The following is a 21,257-nucleotide window of genomic DNA, read 5'->3' as shown; positions in this document are numbered from 1 at the left end:
CTAAATGTTCAGAAATCCTTCTTTACTCCTTTTATTAATTTTGCACTACCTATTATGTTAAATGTATATTCCTACATTGTGATTTTATGATTTATAATGAAAATAAAAGAAATGGAACAAACTCCATCAATGTTAACCCCTCAGTGCTCGATCTTACCAAAAGTTTCATAAGCAACGAGTTGAAATTAGGAAGAAAATGAAATGCAGATTTTTATTTTTCATACTATTCTTGCCTTATTATCAAGGATGGCTAAAACTTAGTTTTATTTCTGGTCTCTTCAATAAGTAACATAGCATGGTTCTATTTTTAATTTCTTATAAATCATTTTAGAATCCACTAAAGGTGATTGAAAGCATGAAAAATCCTGATTCCGAAGATGTTCAGGGGTAGGCCATGGTGTAGAAAAGCAACAGCCATCATCAAAATCACATAACAGCTGAAGAATAAATAAAAGCATGAACAAAATATGTATTACTTTTTATGTTTCATGTACCTTGCTAGGTAATTTCACATTCACGGTTGCATTTAATCTTCTCAGAACCCTATAGTTTGTGTTATCTCTATTATAAAGTTGTAAGAAGTGAAACTCAAAGGGTAAATATTTTATCCAAGATCTCAGAGATATTAAGTACTGAAAGGTGGATTAAAAGTTTGTTTTTCTGCTTATAAAGCAAGTGATCTTTCTCAAATACTATAGTTTTATTATTTATTTGAACAACATTCTTATTCATTAATATAAAATATTAAGGAAAAGATAAACAAAATAGGTTTAGTGAAAAGTAGGTGGATGATAAATTTTCAAGCATTCAGTTGGAGATGGTAATTTGAAAATATTGTTTAACTCTCCTTCTAAGGTTATACTAAAATTAAACATAATAAATTATAAATAGGAAGAGACTGTATCAGAGCTGAGAAAGGTTTATATACAATATGATCTTACATTTATGAAAAGAATATATGTTCCTTTATAGAGAAAATAATATTTTGAGAACATACATCAAAATATTGACTGTAGTAGTAGATTACAGGTGATTTTTATTTTCTGTTTTTTTGTTACCTTTATGTTTAAGTTTTCTACAATCGACTTGTATTTTTTTTAAATAATGAGTGGATTAGATACTATTTACCATGAAAAGAAGACTAAATACTGATTTAAATATAATTCTTTAACTCTTACATTTAGAATTTTCTGTAAGTCTAGAGTAGAGGTGTAATGATATTTGTTTTCTGTGATGCTAAGGGTTAAAACTTGGAGAGTCATGATTTAACATGAATTTAGGTAAGAGGACTTTTGTGCCATACCTTAAAGTTTTGAATCTGAGAATAAGTAAAAGAACCTCTGTCTACAACATCAGTGTGTGATAAAAAACATAATGTGATATAAAATTGTGAGCTACATATATAATTTTAAATTTTCTAACAGCTGCATTTTTAAGCGTGATAAAAGTGAAATTAATTTTAATAATATATTTTATTTTACTGAATATGTTCCAAATATTATTTTAAATTTGAATAATATAAAAATACTCAGTGAAATAATTTACATTTTTTCAACACATTCTTCAAAATCCAATGTGTATTTTATTGTTACAGCACATCTCAATTTGCACAAACCACATTTCAGGTACTCAATAGCAACATAAGGCTAATGGTTACTATATCGAATAGTTCAGTTCTAGAGTATCTAGAATTTAGAAATTTAACATAATATCTTTTAACTCTTTTAAAAATACTGGAATCCATGAATATGAATCGATAACCAGTCAATTTCCTTTATTTTAAGTAGGATTGTTGATGGAATTGAAGATGGAAACAGCAGTGAAGAAAGTCAGACTTTTGATTTTGGCTCTGAACGAATCAGATCAGAGCCCAGAATTTCTCCTCCTCTTGGAGGTAAGATCTATATTTACTCTTTTCCTAAGGTACAATATTTCTTATTAACTTGTAATGTTTGCTATGGACTTTTTTTTTTTTTTTTTTTTTTTTGCTTTCCTGTCCTTAGAATATTCTCCCTGTCATAGACCCTTACCAATACCATTGAATAATTTGACATGAGTTTATGCCATTTCCAAGTTAAAATGTCCTTTGTGATCATTTCTCTGTCCAGATTGGATGAGCTGCCCTTTAGCAGCCAAGGTAATTGGTATGCCAGGAGACTCAAATTTCTGCTATACATCAGAGGATAACCATGTTTTACTATTACAAATTTAGATTAATCCACAAAAGCATTATCTAGAGGAAATGCCATGTTGATTGTGCACTGAAGGAACATTGGTTATATTTAAGCAATTTGTTCAGTGTGAGGTTATATATTGCAGTTTTCCAGAGGAAAAACAACTTCAGAAAGATATAAGCATGTTGGAAATGATGGAGAACTATGTGATGTGCTAACCTTCAGTGATGGTGAATTAATGTGAGGGTACTCCAACTCTAACCCAAATCCCTGTCTTTACTTTTCAATCTTGAGTTTGTTGCTCCTAAGAGGGATTCTGTAAACAAGACAAATAGAATGACAAACTCTAAAGAAGACACACCTGTGTTTGATAAAAAGAGAATAGTGAACATGTGTTGAATAGGCAGAGACAATCCAAAACAATTACCAGCAAACTACCTAATTCAAGGCCAGCAATTCTCACCCAGCCTCCCCTTTCCTTCCCACCAAGTTCTAAAATTCTTGTGTTAGAATGTCCTGGTAATTAACAAATCCCTTTATGAACAAAGCCAAGCCCAAGAAAGACATTTGAATGTACAGTTCTGGAGATGTTTCTCTGGTAGAATACCAGCATTTCATCTGAATCAGTAATTCTTTCCAGCACTCATCTTGGGAAACTAAAGGATACTTGTGAAATTCCTTGATTGGGGGTGTGAAGTGAGGAGAATGCAAAAGGATAAGGGGTACAGTCTTGATTTATTGATTTAGTTGACTTACATATGTTGATATTACTGTGCTTGGACCAAGGATCAAAGAAATCATAGTTATCATCAAACTGGTATATTTGCAATGAAAGCCTGTTGACACCTCATTTGGATATTTATCTTTTTGGTTCAACTAGAGACAATGCACAGAAACTCACCATTTCATTCACATATTTCTAGTCCTACCACTCTTTTAGCTTCTTCCTCTTCCTTAGCCTATCACCTACCCCTACGCTTATGCATTCAAGCAACAAGCTTTCTAGAAGCAACTTCCGAAATATCTCTTAGTTCTCTCTAAGACTTTCTATCATTACTGCTACCACTCTTTCTCTAGCTACATGTATCTCTTGCTTGCATTACTACCAAAGTCTTTTCTTTGACCTCACACTGTTTTCCATGCAAAGTGAATTTTATTAATTCAGATTTATTTGTATTACTCTATTCCTATGCTTAAAACCCTAATATGGCTTTTTGTTGCCCTTTGTATGAAATTCAAACCTATTGCATAATTACTTTATGTAAGTTATTTTACTTTTTTTGTAGAGATGGGATCTCCCTGTGTTGCCCAGGTTAGTCTTGAACTCCTGGGCCCAAGCAATCCTCCTGTTTCAACCTCACAAAATGCTGGGATTACAAGCATGAGCCACCATGCCTGGCCTACTTTTTAAATGTTTATTTTTCCTGCTCGATTCTAAACTCCATGAGCGTCAACAGTATTTTCTTTATTGGTTGCTGTCTCCTCTAAAAGAGGGCTGGCCTGTTGTATATGACCTTCAATCATTCGTTGAATGAATCGATTATCTCTGCAAGATATATCTGCAAAACAATTTCTTATTACTCTGTTTGAGTTACTTTTCTTCCCCTACCAACAAGTTTTCTCCTCATAATTGACCAGAATTAGGATGGTTATATCTGTCAAATCTTTTCCACTCAAGCTGGCACTGACTCACCTGTACTCTTGTCTCTGACAAAAATAAATATATTTGGAAGAGCAAAGTAGAGAAAAAGTGGAGAAGAAGAACTAAAAGCTGGGAGAAATTACCCTTTAGAGTGATGCAGGAAGAGAAAGGCAACCTGCAGTGGATATTAGTATCTGATATATATGTGGGAGGAAAATGTGCTCATGGGCACAGGAATCAATGTTTAGAATGGAACGAGAGGAGACAAATAATATCCCTTTTCTATGGCTTGAGCACTGACTATGATACAGTTTTAAACAATGGTCAAAGAAAAGGAAACGTGCCATCTTGGAACATGGTGGTGACTGTACTCGAGGAAATGGGGTATTTGCAATGGATACATCCAGTCACTGTAGGTGCAATCACCACCATGATGTGTATATCTGGTGCCATCCAGAGGAATACAAAAACACTTGCTTGATCCCCAAAAGACAGTACAGTGCACAAACATCAGAAAAGATTAAAAGTGATAGCGTGGGCTTTCTTCCATATTCTAATTGCCTCAATCCTCAAATATGAGGTTTATTCCTAAAGGACTCATTCTGTGTGTGTGTCACTTTTCAGATCCAGAGATTGGAACTGCTGTTCTCTTCATCAAAGCAGAGGAGACCAAGCAGCAGATAAACAAACTCAACAGTGAGGTATGGAGCTCTTTCTTTGGTCATGCTTAAATGGTAAGAGGAGATACAGATCCTAGTAACTCACAGAAGCAGTGTAATATAGTAGTTATAAGCATGCATTCCAGAGTGAGACCACCATGGGTGAATCCCTACTCTGCCTCATATAAGCTGTGTGACCTCTGACAGGTCACGTACCTTCTCTCAAGCTCCACTACCCCATGTGTAAGAAGGGAAGAATAATAATACCTGCCTTATGGCCCTTTGTGAAATTAAATAAAATAATCTAGGCAAATTGTTTAGCATAAAGTAGGCAGTAAATAAATTATTATTATAATTAATATCATAGATATATGCATATTTGGTTTAATTGGTACATTTTAAACTTTTTCGTGACCTTCCATTTTTAATGAGTTAAAGCAAGGTCACTAGTTCACAGAAGAATGCTGTTTCTCAGCGTAGTCAAATGGCCTGAACTCTGTCCTTTCCTCTGACTTGTATTTGCTTGTGTCACCTTGGGTACTTTACCTCTCTAAATCTTACTATCTGTTCATTTTTAACAGTTTTATTGAGGTATATTTATATATCATAAAATTTGTCCATTTCACCAATACAATCCAGTGAGTTTTAGTAACTTTATTGAATCCATCATGTATAAATCAGTTTTAGGTTATATTTTATTCCCACAGTAAGATCTCTCATGCTCATTTTACAGTTAATCTCTATTCTTATGTCCAGCCCTAGGCAACTACTTATCTACTTTCTATTTCTATAAATCTGCCTTTTCTGGCAATTTTATAGACATAAACATAAAAATAAGATAGTTTCTTGATTACCGTCTTAATTGGGGTCTCTCTCATAAAAAATAAAATAAAACAAGTTCTGAGATGATATGGGTGCAAATAGTTTATTTGGAAGGTGATACGGGAAGTATAATTAAAGAATAGAGAAGTAAGACAGAAGAAGAAGGAAAGCAAAACAGAAGTGTTAGTGAGATAGTTAAACTTGTAAACAACTGGGGCTCAATCCCACTGGAGGCCTCTGAGAGACTATGTAGGACGACTCAAAATGATTCAACCAAGAAGCAAGGAAAAGTGGAGTTGAGGCTCTTCAGGCAGCCCTGAAGAAAAAAAAATTCCACACGCGAGACTATGTAGCAAAACCTATGCCTGTCTTTGGTGACCTTCAGGGTAGACCCAGGCAAGGGCATGTGGGCAGGGACAGACAGTGCACTAGAATCCTTTTCTAGGAGTAAAGTCTTATTAATAGGTGATTTGATGACACCTTGGGGAAAATGTAATCACTTGATGGTATTGATGAGATTTACGAAAAATGGAAGTTCATATAATCAACTTCCAGTTATCTGTAATAAGTGTGGACTAAATAGCTCGTCATAAAATCTGCAGGTTTCTCTTAAACCTGTGCTGCTTCGGCTTTATGGAGATTTATGTTTTACTGCCATCTTCCTTCTGCACCTGCCCTCTCTGCAGCTGAGATTGTTGCTAATAAGAAGTAAGAGAGCCAAAGGGCAGACTAACAAAGCAGAAAAGGAAAACTAGATAGTCCACTAACTGGCTTGAAAATACTTACATCAAAAAGACTCAGCCATGCGCTGGATCTCCCAAATAACCTCTTGTTAAAAACAAAAAAAAACACTGAAACCCAAAACAAAACTAATGCAACTCCCTGTTGGAGAACTGGATGTTAACCTTCTATTGAACAGTTTCTCTTCAGATACTGCTCTTAGCTAAAACCACCCATGAATATCATTTGAATTCTTTCCTCTCATATTTGAGAAAAACATTTAATAATTTTAAGAACTGACTGATCTGTATCTTAGTTCAAATATTAGAGCTAGTGATTCTTCTGAGAAAAAATGTCTGTATGTTCACCTTTAGGAATGTAGATAATTTTTCCAAGTTAGGGCTGTAAATCCACACAGTTTGTTATTTTCCTTTGACAATGTGAATCAGGGGTAGATCCGTTAACAACAAAAAAAAAATTACCATTTGGAAAACAAAATATCTTCCCAGTATGATCCTGTATTCACGATTTCTTTTCTTTTCTTTTCTTTTTTAATCATACTTTAAGTTCTGTGGTACATGTGCATAACATGTAGGTTTGTTACATAGGTATACACGTGCCATAGTGGTCTGCTGCCCCCATCCACCCGTCATCTACATTAGGTATTTATCCTGATGCTATCCCTCCCCTAGCCCTCCAAGATAACATACATCTTTTTATCTTGTCAGACATTTAAATAAAAAGGGCAAGATAAAATATCAAGCTCCAACTATTCTTTCCCAAAGAATTAGGTTTTCCATAAAGGAAAATATCTGATTTATTCATGGTTGAAGCTTAAGTAGAAAAACCTTATCCTTCACCCATAATTTAATGTATACACAGTTTTGACCCTTTGGATAGTGCATTAAAACCCACTAAGACAGGCAGAATAAAAAATACAAATGGACTTCAAATTGTAAAATTATCCCTCTTCTAACCTATTTTTCTTTTCCTCATCTTTCCTGTAAAATGATAGTTTGTATAGAAAAAAAAACTTTTTGAAAGTCCAAACCTGATTTTACCATTTTGCCTATTTTCTATTACTAACATGTGTCATCATTTGATTGCTTTATTCTTTGTTTTTGCTATTATTTGGTTAATAGCAAGCAAGAGAAGAATTGATAATAAATGTGGGATGTACTGCATGATAAAAACTCTGCCACCAAAAGGACGACCTAAAATACGTGTGTCACATGCCAGGTAGACTGTGGGGCACTGTGTGAGGTGTCAGAGCACTGCAGAATTTCTATTCTAAGATTTGTTCAAAGATTTAAGACATAAATAAACTGTTCAGCAGTGTGTACCTTTCATAATCATAATCTGCAAGCTAAATACAGAACAAAAGTCTGAAAAGAAATAATATTGGTAATTACCTACATTCACAGAATAGTTAGGAGAGTTTAAAAGATGTGGGGCAGCTGCTAATATTAGAACACTTTGACCATTGCCATTGCTTTACAGCATAGTATGAAATAGTGCGACTCTAAGGAAACTCTTTGAAAATTACAAAAATGTCATGATAGGGGCCTTGGGCTGTGTAAGTCAAATGCTCCACTTCTGAAAAGGTTTGTAGGTGAAGGTTAGAGTGCATTCTCATTTCTGAAATCTGTCTGACCCAGAAAGATACAGGCCATAGCTTACCAACGGAGACTGTGTGCTCTGGCACAGCAGGCATAAGGCATAAAACACACTATGGAAGAAAGAGAATTCACTTTGGAAAGAGACAAATATTTAGATTCCTATTCTGTGATTTCAACAAGGTGTTTACCTTCCCTATGCACTATTGTCCTAAGGCTTTAGAGAAAATTATTTTATGTCATCACTGTGACCTAAAAGTTAGATTTCAAATTTAATTTTGTAACATCAAGATCTCTTAGCTTTATTTTCTCATTTTCAACTCCTCGAAAAGTCCAGTTACTGTTTCTAACATTTTGAAGAGTCCCACCATTATCAGATAAGCACTGTTATAAATTATACTGAGGTAACAAACTCCAAAGTGATTAAAATTTTTTTCTCGTTCAAGCAAAATGCCTAACACAGGTCAGTAGAAGTGGCTGCACCATCTGGAATGTCACTGATTGGCTGTTTTCCATTTGAAGTGTGAGCATAATTGTTTGGTTTGAAGGATAAACACATCATTTCTGCCGGTATTTTATTCACCAGAACTAATTCCATGGGTACAGTTAATTTCAATGGGAGAAGAAAGTGTAAGCTTTTGTATATCCCAAAAGAAATAGAAAACTGGATACTGGGCCAGGCACAGTGGCTTACAGCTGCAATCCCAGCACTTTGGGAGGCCGATGCAGGCGGATCACAAGGTCAGAAGATCGAGACCATCCTGGCTAACGTGGTGAAATCCCGTCTCTGCTAAAAATACAAAAAAAATTAGCCAGGCGTGGTGGCGGGCGCCTGTAATCCCAGCTACTTGGGAGGCTGAGGCAGGAGAATGGCGTGAACCTGGGAGGTGGAGCTTGCAGTGAGCCGAGACAGAACCACTGCACTCCAGGCTGGGCGACAGAGTGAGACTCCATCTCAAAAAAAAAAAAAAAGAAAAAGGAAAAGAAAACTGGATACTGGCAAACCCTCATAGTATCTACCGTAGCACCTAAAAGCTAATAGGAAAATTTTGTCCCTCATTTAATTTTGCTCAAAATTCAATTCCAAATATCCCCCAGTTAAATGTATTATGTATTATCAAAGTAAAAAAAAAAACCACCAATGAAAGACCTTCCACTGGAAAACAGACAAAGAATCTCAGTTGTTTTCTGGGTTATACTTGACAAAGCTAATAGATGAATGAAATCTCCTTGAGTCAAAGAGATGGAATAATAAGAGAGGCTGTTTTTTATTTAAAAGTTGCTTTACTACTTTTGTAAATGCCTACAAAAACCGAATATTATCAATAATTCACATAAGGGAACCTACATGAGTAATATATTATAGTAAAGTTGGTTCCTTAGTCCTCTGAATTAGTGTTGCCATTATATCTTTTCACTGACAAATGAGTCAACTGAAACACACTGACAGAATTGTCAGGTCGTTCCAAGATTTGTCTATATAGGCTTTTTCCTTCTTCATCCTGATCATATATAGTTGTTGTTCATCAATTTTCAAAGCAAAATATAAACAAAGACTGTACATTCACTTTTTGACTTAGAACGACAAAATTCATTTAACTCCTGGCAAAACCAACAGTTTTTCTTTTAATTTTTAGATACGTGTTATTGATGTTCATACTACGTTTTGTGGACGTCGGTTTTTAACCGGCAATGTTTCCAACGAATTTATGCTCTTTTTGGTTATTTTCCAGTTCTCAAGCCTATATAAATAGGCAGATTTGTAACTCTCATGAGAATGTTACTGCTTTTTAAAAATTCTAAATAACAATGTGGATCTCTCAAAAGAAAAAAAATATGTATGCCATTCAGAAAACTTCTCCTGTGAGGTGTGGATTTAAAATGCATGTAACTTTTGGAGACTGGTTGTTTTCTTCCTCTTTGCCTGTGATTGCTTATAGATAGGACTCTTCTCATCTTTGTTTTTTTTTTGTTTTTTTTTTTTTTGTTTGTTTGTTTTGTTTTTTGAGACGGTGTCTCGCTCTGTCGCCCAGGCTGGAGTGCAGTGGCCGGATCTCAGCTCACTGCAAGCTCCACCTCCCGGGTTCACGCCATTCTCCTGCCTCAGCTTCCCAAGCAGCTGGGACTACAGGTGCCGCCACCTCGCCCGGCTAGTTTTTTGTATTTTTTAGTAGAGACGGGGTTTCACCGTGTTAGCCAGGATGGTCTCGATCTCCTGACCTCGTGATCCACCCGTCTCGGCCTCCCAAAGTGCTGGGATTACAGGCTTGAGCCACCGCGCCCGGCCGTCTTCTCATCTTTGAATAGAAGATGGATGTATCAGTAAGGGCCCAAGTAAAAACCAATGCCACATTCCAAATGGGCAATTTTAGCAATGTTGAATTAAAAGGTTATTTACAAAGAAGTTAGTAGAGTATAGGGAAACCACAAGGGGTAGAACCACCCCTCTTGATAATAACAACGGAAGGTCACCACAACGCCTAGGTCAGAAGGGGCCAGAGTAGAGAGCAGTTACAGAATCATGAGTCAGAGAAGGCTTGGTGGAAAAAGTCAGTTGTCAGAAGCTGTGCTCTTTTGTTTTGCAGTGACATAGTGACTACAGTTAATAACAATGTATTGTATATCTGAAAATTGCTAAAAGAGTAGATCTTAAATGTTCTCACCATAGAAAAAGTGGTAAGGATGTGAGGTAATAGATATGCTAATAAGCTTAACTTAGTCATTCCACAAGGTATACATATATCAAAACATCAAGTTATGTAGCATAAATATATATATATGATTTTTGTCAATTTAAAAAAATCAGAATAAAAAGAAATTTCTAAATACATTGGGGCTAAGGATCTGTCTGTAGAGCATGAACTAGCAGCACTGGCATCAACTTGAGCTTATTAGAAATGCAGACTCTCAGGACCTGCCCAAGACCTACTGCATCTGAGTATACCCTTTGTCTAAATCCCCAGATGATTCCTATACACATTAAAGTTTGACAAGCACTGTTCTATACAACCAGTATTCTGAGAGCAGACAAACTTTCATTTGGTGTTTACTGATAGCAGTAAAGATCCCTTAGCCAGAGAGCAATTTGAACACTAATCAAACTTTGCCACAGAAACCAGGAAAACAGATGACAAAAGCAGTCAAAGGGTTGATAAATAATAGATTACCATGGTACAGCTGAAGTAATGTCCAAAGGCCTGAGCTTGCAGAAACTCAACTAAGCCATTGAATCACTTTCAGGACTATAATTGGTCATTTTGTATTGGTAATGTTGGACTTGTAATTCTTCCCTAATTATAATTTAAGAGACATCGGCTGCACCTGCAGAAGTAAAACTCTGGTTAGTAGTCCTGTGTGACCTAGAACAAGCCACTTCACCTTCCAACATTCTAGTCTCTCCAGCTCTAGACAAAGATTTACAACTTTTATTAGTAATGGGATTGAGGTCATCTGAGGTCCTCATTTGGATGAAATGTATGCACATGTTGAGGTGATTATTATTTTAGCTAACAGATAAAAAGACTATCACTTGTTTTGAATGCTTTGTAAAGCAAAAGACACAAGAATGAAATTATGCCAATCGTCTTTTTTGTTTTGCCTGTTTATGGAGTTTGTTTGAACATGTCTAAATCCTATGATAAATATGCAACATAACAAAGGATTAAATGAAAAACCATTTACTTTCCCCTAATCATAGCTTGTAAAAATGTATATGTATTTGTAGTGGGCCAGAGAATGACTGGTATAATTAGTACCCCTTAGGAGAATTGTGTCTAGTAGGCAAATGTGTACATGTTTGGCAAAAATTGAGTGACAGGTCAAGAACTCTTCAAGCTAAGAAGATTATGTCAACAGATGCATACCCCATCTGCTCACTGAATGCACAAAGATGGAAATCACATTTTTTTCTCTGCCTATCAATGGAAGTTCCAGTTATACTTAAAGCCCAATAATTATGTCACACCAATAGCCAAGATGGAGAAATATAAAACATATGTAAAATGAAGTAAAGCTATTTTATATGATTTTATACGTCATTTTATGTGAAATGAAAGGTATTGTCAAAGACACTTTTTCTCTGGTCCACATTAGTAAATCATACTTTTATTCCCAAAAGGCACAATCTAACGACACACCAGAACAGTAAATCTGTGTTTACACCAAAAAACACACAATCTAACTGTGGACACTGACAATGCATATAGGTCACCAGTACTGCAGATAGATTATTTAAGCCGTTTAATAACATGATGTTTTGAAAGCTCCCATTTTGAAGTGGTGGGGACTTCCATGAGACACGGATCCTATATGAAACATTCTTACCTGCTAGAGGTATACTGACACTTCTTTATCGTTCAACTGATGAAAGTGAGTTACTGAAGTTCAATTGAAAATAACAAAAAGTCATAAGAAATTCACCATGAAATTCACTATTCATTGAATTATTCATGAATCAGCAAAGATTTGTAGAGTTCTATTATGTGGCAGGATTTTCACAGGAGCTCAACTACTGTAAAGAGCAATAAATATATGTAGTAGCTGCCCTACCTGCCCCCCAGCTCCACATTGGTCCTTATTCAATTCTGATCAAAACCAGGCTGCACATCCTTACATTTTGGCTCACACATCCTTTATAGAGAATTTTTAATCCATCTGAATGCAGTTGCTCAAACTTTGTACTTGAAATACAGGACCTTAATCTACATTTTCCAATGGCATCAATTATTGCTGTTTCTACTTGCTACTGCAAAGATCCATGCAAGGCAATACTAAAAATTCGAGACTTTTTCTTCTGATATTAATTATGTAAAATTGTTACCAGGAATGGCTTATCTCTCCATGCTAAGGCAGAAGAAGAGTTATAGAGATAACTGTAGTTTCTATTTTCTTTAAGCTAAATACTTTCTGGATTAGGATTCCCCCCTCTCCTTGCAGAAGTTCTCTACCAAGCTTAGTGCCTGTGTCACAAATCCACTATCAAATTGAGCCACCTGGAATTCTGACATGATACCAGTCATATAGGGACTAAAGTTTTATATCTATTATATTATTTAATCCTCACAACAGGGCCCTTATGGAACTATGACACAGAGTAGCATTACACCAATAAAACTGATTAAACATGAGAGGAGTAAACCAGATACTCTGGAAATGTAGGGCAACAATGACTATTTCCAAACCAACAGAAGTTCTGAGGAAACCTGGATACAACAGAAATAGAAAAGCTGTGGTAGTCAGTGATTCCCTTCTTAGGGGTATGGAAGGATCAGTGGGTGGATTATCATGGCCAGTTGGCAAGTCAGTTGTCACATAGGTTTTTATTCATGGCAGGAGATGTTGTTTAACAAGAGCAAATGCATTCCCTGCAAAACGTCTAATGATTTGTGTGGTTAATGCATGAAGCTGGGAGAACAGACAAGGGAGGAATCTTTAGGTGCTTCAAAGTTTTGGATACAAAACTGTACCACTTGGAAGCACAGATGGTGTTTTCATCACTTCTTTTTTTTAACAGTTGGGATTTTGGAAAGGATAGAGGAATCTTGGATGTGAACAATTGGCTATGCAGATGGTGATGGTAAACTGGTTTGGCCAACAGTTTTAAATTCCAGGCTGATGGATTCTTATCCATGGAAGAATAAGAAGGAGAAGGGGGAAGAAGAAAAAAAGAGGAAGAGGGGAAAATGAATAAAGAAAATGTAAATTAATAAACAAGTAAGAATGTATATTGTTATGTTTCCTTTATGCAGTCTCTTTATAAAGAGAATCTGAAGGCCACATCTACAATGGCCATCCAGAGTAGCAATCAGGGTTGCAAAATGTTTGCCAAATTTCAGTTGATAAACAACTCTTAATAACTTAATTGAATTCATCACTTGGCATTCATAATGTAGTCATGAGATCTAAGAATCAGTCACTGGGGGAAATTTCCCAGAGAATTAGAACTACCCATGGAAATCAAGTTTATGCTGGGACAGATGACAAAGCAATAAGACAAGTGAAATCCAGCAGAAACCTTGGCCAATGGAGACATATTTCTACAATTATGAAGGAAACACAATAAGGGAAAAGGGATTCTTAACAGTAGAAATACCACCTGCACTTAAAATAATAGTCAAGGCTTTGGTTTAGGAAAGTTATATATATGAATTCTAACAGTCATACCTACTTTTAGTATATATACTTGGAATGAAGATGGCCAGTTACAGTTTTTCCAATACAATTTTGCATCAGGCAACTTTCCCCTAAAATATTTATGGTAAAATCATGAGATAAAATAATATCAGAATCAAAGGCAATATAACAATCAAAAGTCCTTCAAAATGGAGGTGTTGTATTTATTTTTACATTCAAGATTTGCTGAGTGCATGTTGTGTTCTAGGCATTGCCTTGAGACCAGGAGATACTGAGATAACAGTTTTACCCTCAAGGAACTCAAAGACTAGTTGGTACAGTCTTGTGTGATGCAAATTGGTCAGGGCTGAAACTGCTATGTGAGTGTCAGTAAGTCAAGGAAATGCTCTGCTGAGAAAATTAAGTATTAAAAGAAGTTTGAAGGAGAAGATTTTCTTGCCAGACAGAGAAGGGCAGAGGAGAAGAGCCCACGGTCAGAAGGAACAGCACGCACCAGGGCAGTGAAGAGTAAAGCTCACTGTATCTGATGGTGTGCAAGGGAGAAAACGCAGGACATGGAGCCGTTAAAAACTAAGTGGGGCTTGTGAAGAGCTTTGTATTACCTGCTCAAAAAGATTGCATTTTCTAATATGAGTGTCAGAAACATTTAAATATTTTATGCTGCTGTTGAGGTAAGTGGGAAAACTTAGGCTCATTTGATCAGAAGGATTTTATTTGTTTTAATTGACATATCTCTTTGCAGTTAAGTTGTATTTTGAAGACGTATCTCTTTTTTTATTAATTTTACTTTAAGTTCTAGGGTACATGTGCACAACGTGCAGGTTTGTTACATATGTATACATGTCTTCTTAAGTGGATAGAGTTTTGCTCACAAAGTAGCCCCAACAATCCTTTTTTAGCAAATGAGTGTCTTCTTACCATGCTATAAAGAAGCACTTGCACCACCACCCTCAGATAGTAGCAACACTGCATTCTTTGCCTTCAACATTTGATCAAGACTGAGATATTTCCTGTTTTAGAATAAATTTTGATAGCAAGCACAGCAGGAAGCAGTAAACAAAAATGCAGTAAAACTTTATGGCATTTTCTGTGGCAGTCTGTTGTCACCTTTACTGTCACCACAGTCTCTACTTCTAGGAAATGCCATCTCTCCTTGTGACAGCTGGCTTTGTCATGGTAAAAAGAGAGATCCCTTACTTAACACAATTAATTCCCTCATGCAACTTTAATAAGGTTCAAGGGTGTATCCCCAGAGACACAGTGACAGGAATCTTCCCTAACATAAATTGATTATTTCCCTCTAGAGTTAAAGAAATCTGTTTCCTTGAGTTACTTGCTCCTTTTAGTTCAAGCTAGAAGAGCAATTTGTTTTCTGAAAATGTTAGTGCTTGTTTATGTTCCTGGATCCTGTCAAGACTCTGGATTCCCATTCAAAGTTCATGGCCTCAAAGTTGTGCAAACGCATGGTAAGCCAGGCACAGAAAGACAAATATTGCATGTCCTCACTCGTTTGTGGGAGCTAGAAAAATGTATCTCATAGAGGTAGAGAGTAGAATGATGATTACCAGAGGCTGAGAAGGGAGAGGTGAGGAGGAAGAGAGGTTAGTTAATGGGCACAGAAGAACAGTTAAATAAAAGGAGTAAGTGCCATTGTTTGACAGCATAGTAGGGTGACTATAATTAACAATAATTTATTGTACATTTCAAAATATCTAGAAGAAAATATTTGAAATATTTCCAACACAAATAAATGATAAATGTTTGAGATAGTGGTTATACTAATTATCCTGAATTGATCATTGCACACTGTATTCATATATAAAATATCACATGCATCCTATAAATATATATGATTATTATATATCTATAAAGAAAAGAATGTGTCTATGCAAAGGTATTTCAATCATGGAAAAATATCTGTTTATTTTGAAAACTAGAAAAATAGTTCATCAGAAATATGTCTATTAACATATCTGTTTCCAGTTCTTACCCTGAGGAAACTATTTTTGCATTCATATAGTTTGCTATGAAGATATTTTACTGTGTTTAATCAGTCTCCTATTTTTTTTAGAGATGACGCTATTTACTTAATGTTGAATTAACATTTCACACAGCTTTTTACTCATGAGGCTACCTTTCTGTGTCATTGTGCTCTTTACATGTTCTGTAAAGACACATTAGGAAAAAATCTCTCAACCCTTTCTTAAGCAATATTTCTTTTTCCACATGATAACATTCTATAACAGAATGAATACCAAACTTAGAAGTCCTAAATTCTAGACTGAAGACTGTCATTCATGAAATAAGTGACCTTAAAAAGTCTTATTGCTCCCATTTTACAAGTTGAGAAATAATAATGCATCCCTGCCTGTCTTAGCACTGTTTGTAGATCCAATAGGGAAAATGTACCTGAAAGCACATTGTATAAATTTACAGACATACAAACATTTGTTGAATAACATAATTGTTGATGTGCCTAAAAATCAAAATTGTTCTTCAGAGACTGTGCCTTTATTTAATTCTTAATAGAAGGTCAATTCAAAGCATTTTTTTTGGGAAGTGAACTAATGTAGCCCTGGTGAGCTTCATACAGGAATTTAGCTTGGACAACCTATATGAATGGATGGCTAATGTGCCTCTTTAACCATCTCATTTAGTGGCAGCCTTGTCTTCTGAAATTATGATATAAGAGTTAATCAATTTAAGATGGAACCCTTGTGAATGTAGGTAGTGCAAAGATCCTGGGGTAATGATTTAAGTGTGATTCATGTGCTTTAGAATTGAAGCTTGACAGGTCATGAAGTTGACAACCTGTAGTAAAGATTTCAAAGCTTATTGAATTTTTCTCATATTCATTGTTTCACTTCTCAAATGTGGGACTGAGAGATGTTGTTGTCTTCAGAAGTTTTAGATTTGCTGAAAAGCCTAGACAAGTATTCAGTTGAATCCCTTGAGTTTCAGGCCAGCAGAAGGGCAGAAATAGTTTTGGCCTGGCAATTTCAAGACAGGTGTTACCAGTTGGTTGCCCGAACCATGGAAAAACCTCCTTCTGGCCTTTTTTAAAATGCCTGACTTTGAGCAGTGTTACCTCCTGATGGACCTGCCAGGGAGAATTAGTTTCAGAATGCACTCACAGTAAGTAGACTGAATTAAGTTGCTGGATGAATTAGGAATATGTACTTAGATGTTGAAGAATGTCTGCCCAAAACAGCAGTCTTGAATGAATCTTCAGTTCAATGAGGTTGAACCACCTCTTTTTGTTTCCTGATTATATTTAGCCCATAGGTTCATTTGCTTCTATTAGCGTTTTGTGGTTCATGACAGTACAATAAAGTCATAGAAAGTCCTTTATAAAATACAAAGTATTGTAGCAATGAAGGCAAAATATTACATTATGTTAGTATTATGAATATAACCAAAGACTAGAAAATATATGTGTGTGTCCTGCTTTCTGAAATATGTTTTCCTCAATCTGAAGAATACATATCTTTTAGAAAAGCCAAGTTTAAGTGAAATTCAATTTTCTGGTGTTCTTCCATGATTCAAACACTGATGTGGCCATTAGGAAAATAAATTATCTGATGAATTTTATTATGCGTTTTCAGTGTAAAACGAAGACTCTTCAATGGTTCTTAAGTGTTTGGGGGCCATGAAAACTAAATGTCTCACCTGGAAAACAGAATGAAGTACATACAACACAATTTGTTGTTCTATAATTCCATGGGGTTTCAGGTTCACTGATGGGTTCTGGGACTCTCAGACACTCTGCAGTGCTTATCTCTACTTATCCGCATTGCAGGTCTTTTTATTTCTTTCCAACTCTCATTCCATAGCTTTCCCTTTTTCTGCAAACTTTCTCTGTAGCAAATCTGGTGTGAGTTCTTCTGTAGCATCCTCACCGTCACTGAAGGCCACTTTGTCTCTGGCCTATAATAAGCATAGGCTTCAACCAGAAATAGCAAGAGTGAGACCTACCATTCACTAGGTGTCTACTCCAAATAAGTAGTAGTGCTTAGTGTGCTGAGTGCTTTACATGCAATTTCTGCCACTCCACATTGTTTTGAAGTGTCTGATGATCTTTGTGCACTGTCGTGCATCCCATTCACCCAGAGTGAGCAAAGATATCAGTACTTAAGAGATGATGGATCCATATCTCTCATTCTGTTTAAGAATCCCAAATCACTGATTAAGATCCCCAGACTACTTATGCCCCTCTAGGATCTTTCAGAATAAGGACGTCTTTAGATCAGGATGTATGTTCATTCAGATGCCTAACCTACCCATTCACCCCTTGGGCTTGGTTGGAGTTGGAGCAGCTTTTCAGGCTTTCTTATTAAGAAATTTCTTTTTCATGGCTCACACCTGTAATCCCAGCACTTTCGGAGGCCGAGGTGGGCTGATCACGAGGTCAGGAGATCGAGAGCATCCTGGCTAACATGGTGAAACCCCGTCTCTACGAAAAATACAAAAAATTAGCCAGGTGTTGTGGCAAGTGCCTATAGTCCCAGCTACTCGGGAGGCCGAGGCAGGAGAATGGCATGAACCTGGGAGGCGGAGGTTGCAGTGAGCCAAGATTGCGCCACTGGACTCCAGCCTGGGCGGCAGTGTGAGACTCCATCTCAAAAAAAAAAGAAAAAGAAAAAAAAAAGAACTTTCTTTTTCACCAAGCAAATGCTAAAATGTTTAAGAATAAATAAGTAGGAATAAAAGAAAACCAAAAGAAATATCACTTCCCTGCTTCATTTCTCTGAAATTTGGTCACTACTTTGCACCTCTAACTATTGCCTTTCACTGTGCTCTATCCACATAGGTAACAACATTGACTCAGGAAGTTTCTCAGTTGGGTAAAGACATGAGAAATGTGATCCAGCTTCTGGAAAACGTTCTGTCACCTCAGCAGCCATCACGGTTTTGCTCTCTGCACAGCACCTCTGTGTGTCCCTCCAGGGAGAGCTTACAGACCAGAATGAGCTGGAGTGTGCACCAGCCCTGCCTACACTTGCAAACAGGTGGAGCTGCTTATACCCAAGCACAACTTTGTAGCAGTAATATCACCTCAGACATTTGGAGTGTGGATCCCTCCTCTGTGGGGAGCAGCCCCCAACGAACTGGAGCTCAAGAGCAAACTCCTGCAGACAGTGAACTTTATCATTCTCCAAGCCTTGATTATTCACCTTCCCACTACCAGGTTGTCCAAGAAGGTCATTTGCAATTTTTAAGGTGCATCTCTCCACATTCAGATTCTACGCTGACGCCTCTGCAGTCCATTTCAGCAACTCTCTCATCCTCTGTCTGCTCCTCTTCGGAGACATCTTTGCACCTAGTTCTCCCAAGCAGATCAGAGGAGGGCAGCTTCAGTCAGGGAACTGTGAGTTCCTTCAGTCTGGAAAACTTACCAGGATCTTGGAACCAGGAAGGAATGGCATCAGCGTCTACAAAACCTTTGGAGAACTTTCCACTGGAAGTTGTCACAAGCACAGCAGAAGTGAAAGATAACAAAGCCATAAATGTATGATATTAATGCCCATGAAGCAGCTGCTAATTTCAGACCTACCACTGCATGACAGTTTTAGTTTGCCTTTTTTGCCTCTGGTGGGTAAGAAGACTGAGCAAAGCTGGGAATCCTGCAGAAAAGCGTGTGAGGAGCCAGGGAAAGGCAGAACCACTTTTATGCTGTAGCAAACAATTTCTAGATACTAGAAGCATAATAGAAACATTTTTCTGTACAGGTATTAAACTTCTGGTCTGTTTGACAGACATTGGTAACAATCCAAAGACCCTGAGGGTCTGAGCAGCTAGAAGTCCTAGACAAAGAATTTGTGGATGACTTTTGTCCCGGGTGGCTTTTGTGAAGTGTGGCAAAGGTTTTTCATGAGTGCCTGATTGTCATTCCTGAACAATATCCATAGCACTGTTGGCCTCAGGAGTGCACAGCTCCTACTGATCTATTTTTCTTTTTGTGAAGGCAAAGGGACAATTATCACTGCATGTCATCTCCTAGACAATCAGTCAAATAGAACGGGTGGCCAGTGGTTAGCTATTCGCACGTTATTTGCCATGTAAATGAAAACGTCTTTATTTATCAAAAAAACACAGAGGCTATTTTTATATCCTTGGTATGAAATATGTATTTAAACTATTTAAGTATTTATAAAGAAATGAATGTTTTCATTTTGGTAAAAAAAAAAAAAAGAAAGCTTGCTGTTTTAACAAGAAATGCACTACTGTTGTGTATAGTAGATCAAAAATTATTTATTACTAAGAGGATGTAGTTTCCAAAGGAATCCCCCATTTTTTCTGCATGTAGTTTGCAACAAATGTATTCTCATGCTTCTGGATTATAAAAGAAAAGTGAAGTCATATTTTGTTGATGAAATAAAAACATGGACTGTGTGTCAACTACATGAGCTTTGGCATGGGGGTAGAGAGGCTCCATCTAGGCTCTGCCGACTCATGTCAATGACCTGATTTAAGGTCGTTGTGCCAGCAGAAAGGTCTGTCCTCTAGGCATCATATTTTGTGGCTCAAGAATCCAACATGAGTCTATGGACATAGGGCAATTTTGGGCTCAAAGTGACGGAGAAAACCTGGGTGTGTCCTTTCCCAGTGCTTTTCTTTTACAAGAGGTAGTAGACCAGTGGAAATCCCCAAATGGAGCCAAAACTTCTGAGCTGTAACTTGTGGAAGTAATACCAGCTTACAGTGGGTCAGCACTTTACCTTTTTTCTTTAAGGCTCCACAACGCTATGCAGTGCAGTTGTTTTCATTCCTATTTTTAATAAATCTCAGGGGAAGCCCCAGAGATTACACAATTAGGAATGCTGACACAGTCTAGAATCCATAATGTTCCCTACGTCTCACATTAACAGGCAAATTCAGATGCTGGGATTGGCAATGATTTAAGCACCTTCACTTAAGTTTTATTTTATGTTTTAGAACAGTTATGGTCTAATTGTCTTGGACATTTTGGGAAGACATATTGGGTTCACATTCTGGAGTTCTCTATTTTCCACCACAAAGAATAAACAATCTGAGAATTGTATCATTAAAAGTATCTAAACACACCAAGACTTCTGATGTTGTGTGAATCTTGCACCTTAAAACTGGATAGAGCAGCAGAGAGAAAAGATATCTTTTCTAAGAAAAATGAACACAGGACATGTTTATAAGGCAGGTCACTCAGGACTCAATGCCTTCTACTTTCCCCCTCTCCAAAATTCAGTCTTTCCCTAAGTTAAGGCGAAAAGTGAGACGAAGGCAACATTCTAGATTTCATATATTCATTTACATTCTCCCTCCTGCTCTTCTTGACCTATGTAATCATTTTAAGTGCAGTTCAAAAAGAGTTAACTGGTGTTGGCTCACAAGTGTCCTTCTGGCAAATTACACTGCTATTACTAATGCTAACAAGAATAACTGGCATTCTGTTTCTTGAGTACTGACTTTGTACCAGTCAGTTTTTAGGAATTAATACACATTATACTTCCTCGTG

General features: G+C 36.7%; 1 protein-coding gene across 1 annotated transcript in view; it reads left to right on the top strand.

The window, feature by feature from the left end:
- The window catches only part of KCNH8 (potassium voltage-gated channel subfamily H member 8), a 400,761-nt gene extending 379,931 nt beyond the window's left edge, over positions 1-20,830 (top strand). The window contains exons 14-16 of the mRNA XM_010354979.2: positions 1,788-1,894; positions 4,441-4,517; positions 18,576-20,830. Of these exons, the coding sequence (XP_010353281.2) occupies positions 1,788-1,894; positions 4,441-4,517; positions 18,576-19,280 (889 nt within the window). The 3' untranslated portion in view covers positions 19,281-20,830. The remainder of the gene's footprint in view (positions 1-1,787; positions 1,895-4,440; positions 4,518-18,575) is intronic.
- Positions 20,831-21,257: the final 427 nt, after the last annotated feature.

Source organism: Rhinopithecus roxellana, chromosome 1, assembly GCF_007565055.1.
Source record: "Rhinopithecus roxellana isolate Shanxi Qingling chromosome 1, ASM756505v1, whole genome shotgun sequence".
NCBI classification, from domain to species: Eukaryota; Metazoa; Chordata; class Mammalia; order Primates; family Cercopithecidae; genus Rhinopithecus; species Rhinopithecus roxellana.
The sequence above is the reverse complement of the archived record's forward strand: the minus strand, read 5'-3'. Positions and strand labels throughout refer to the sequence as shown.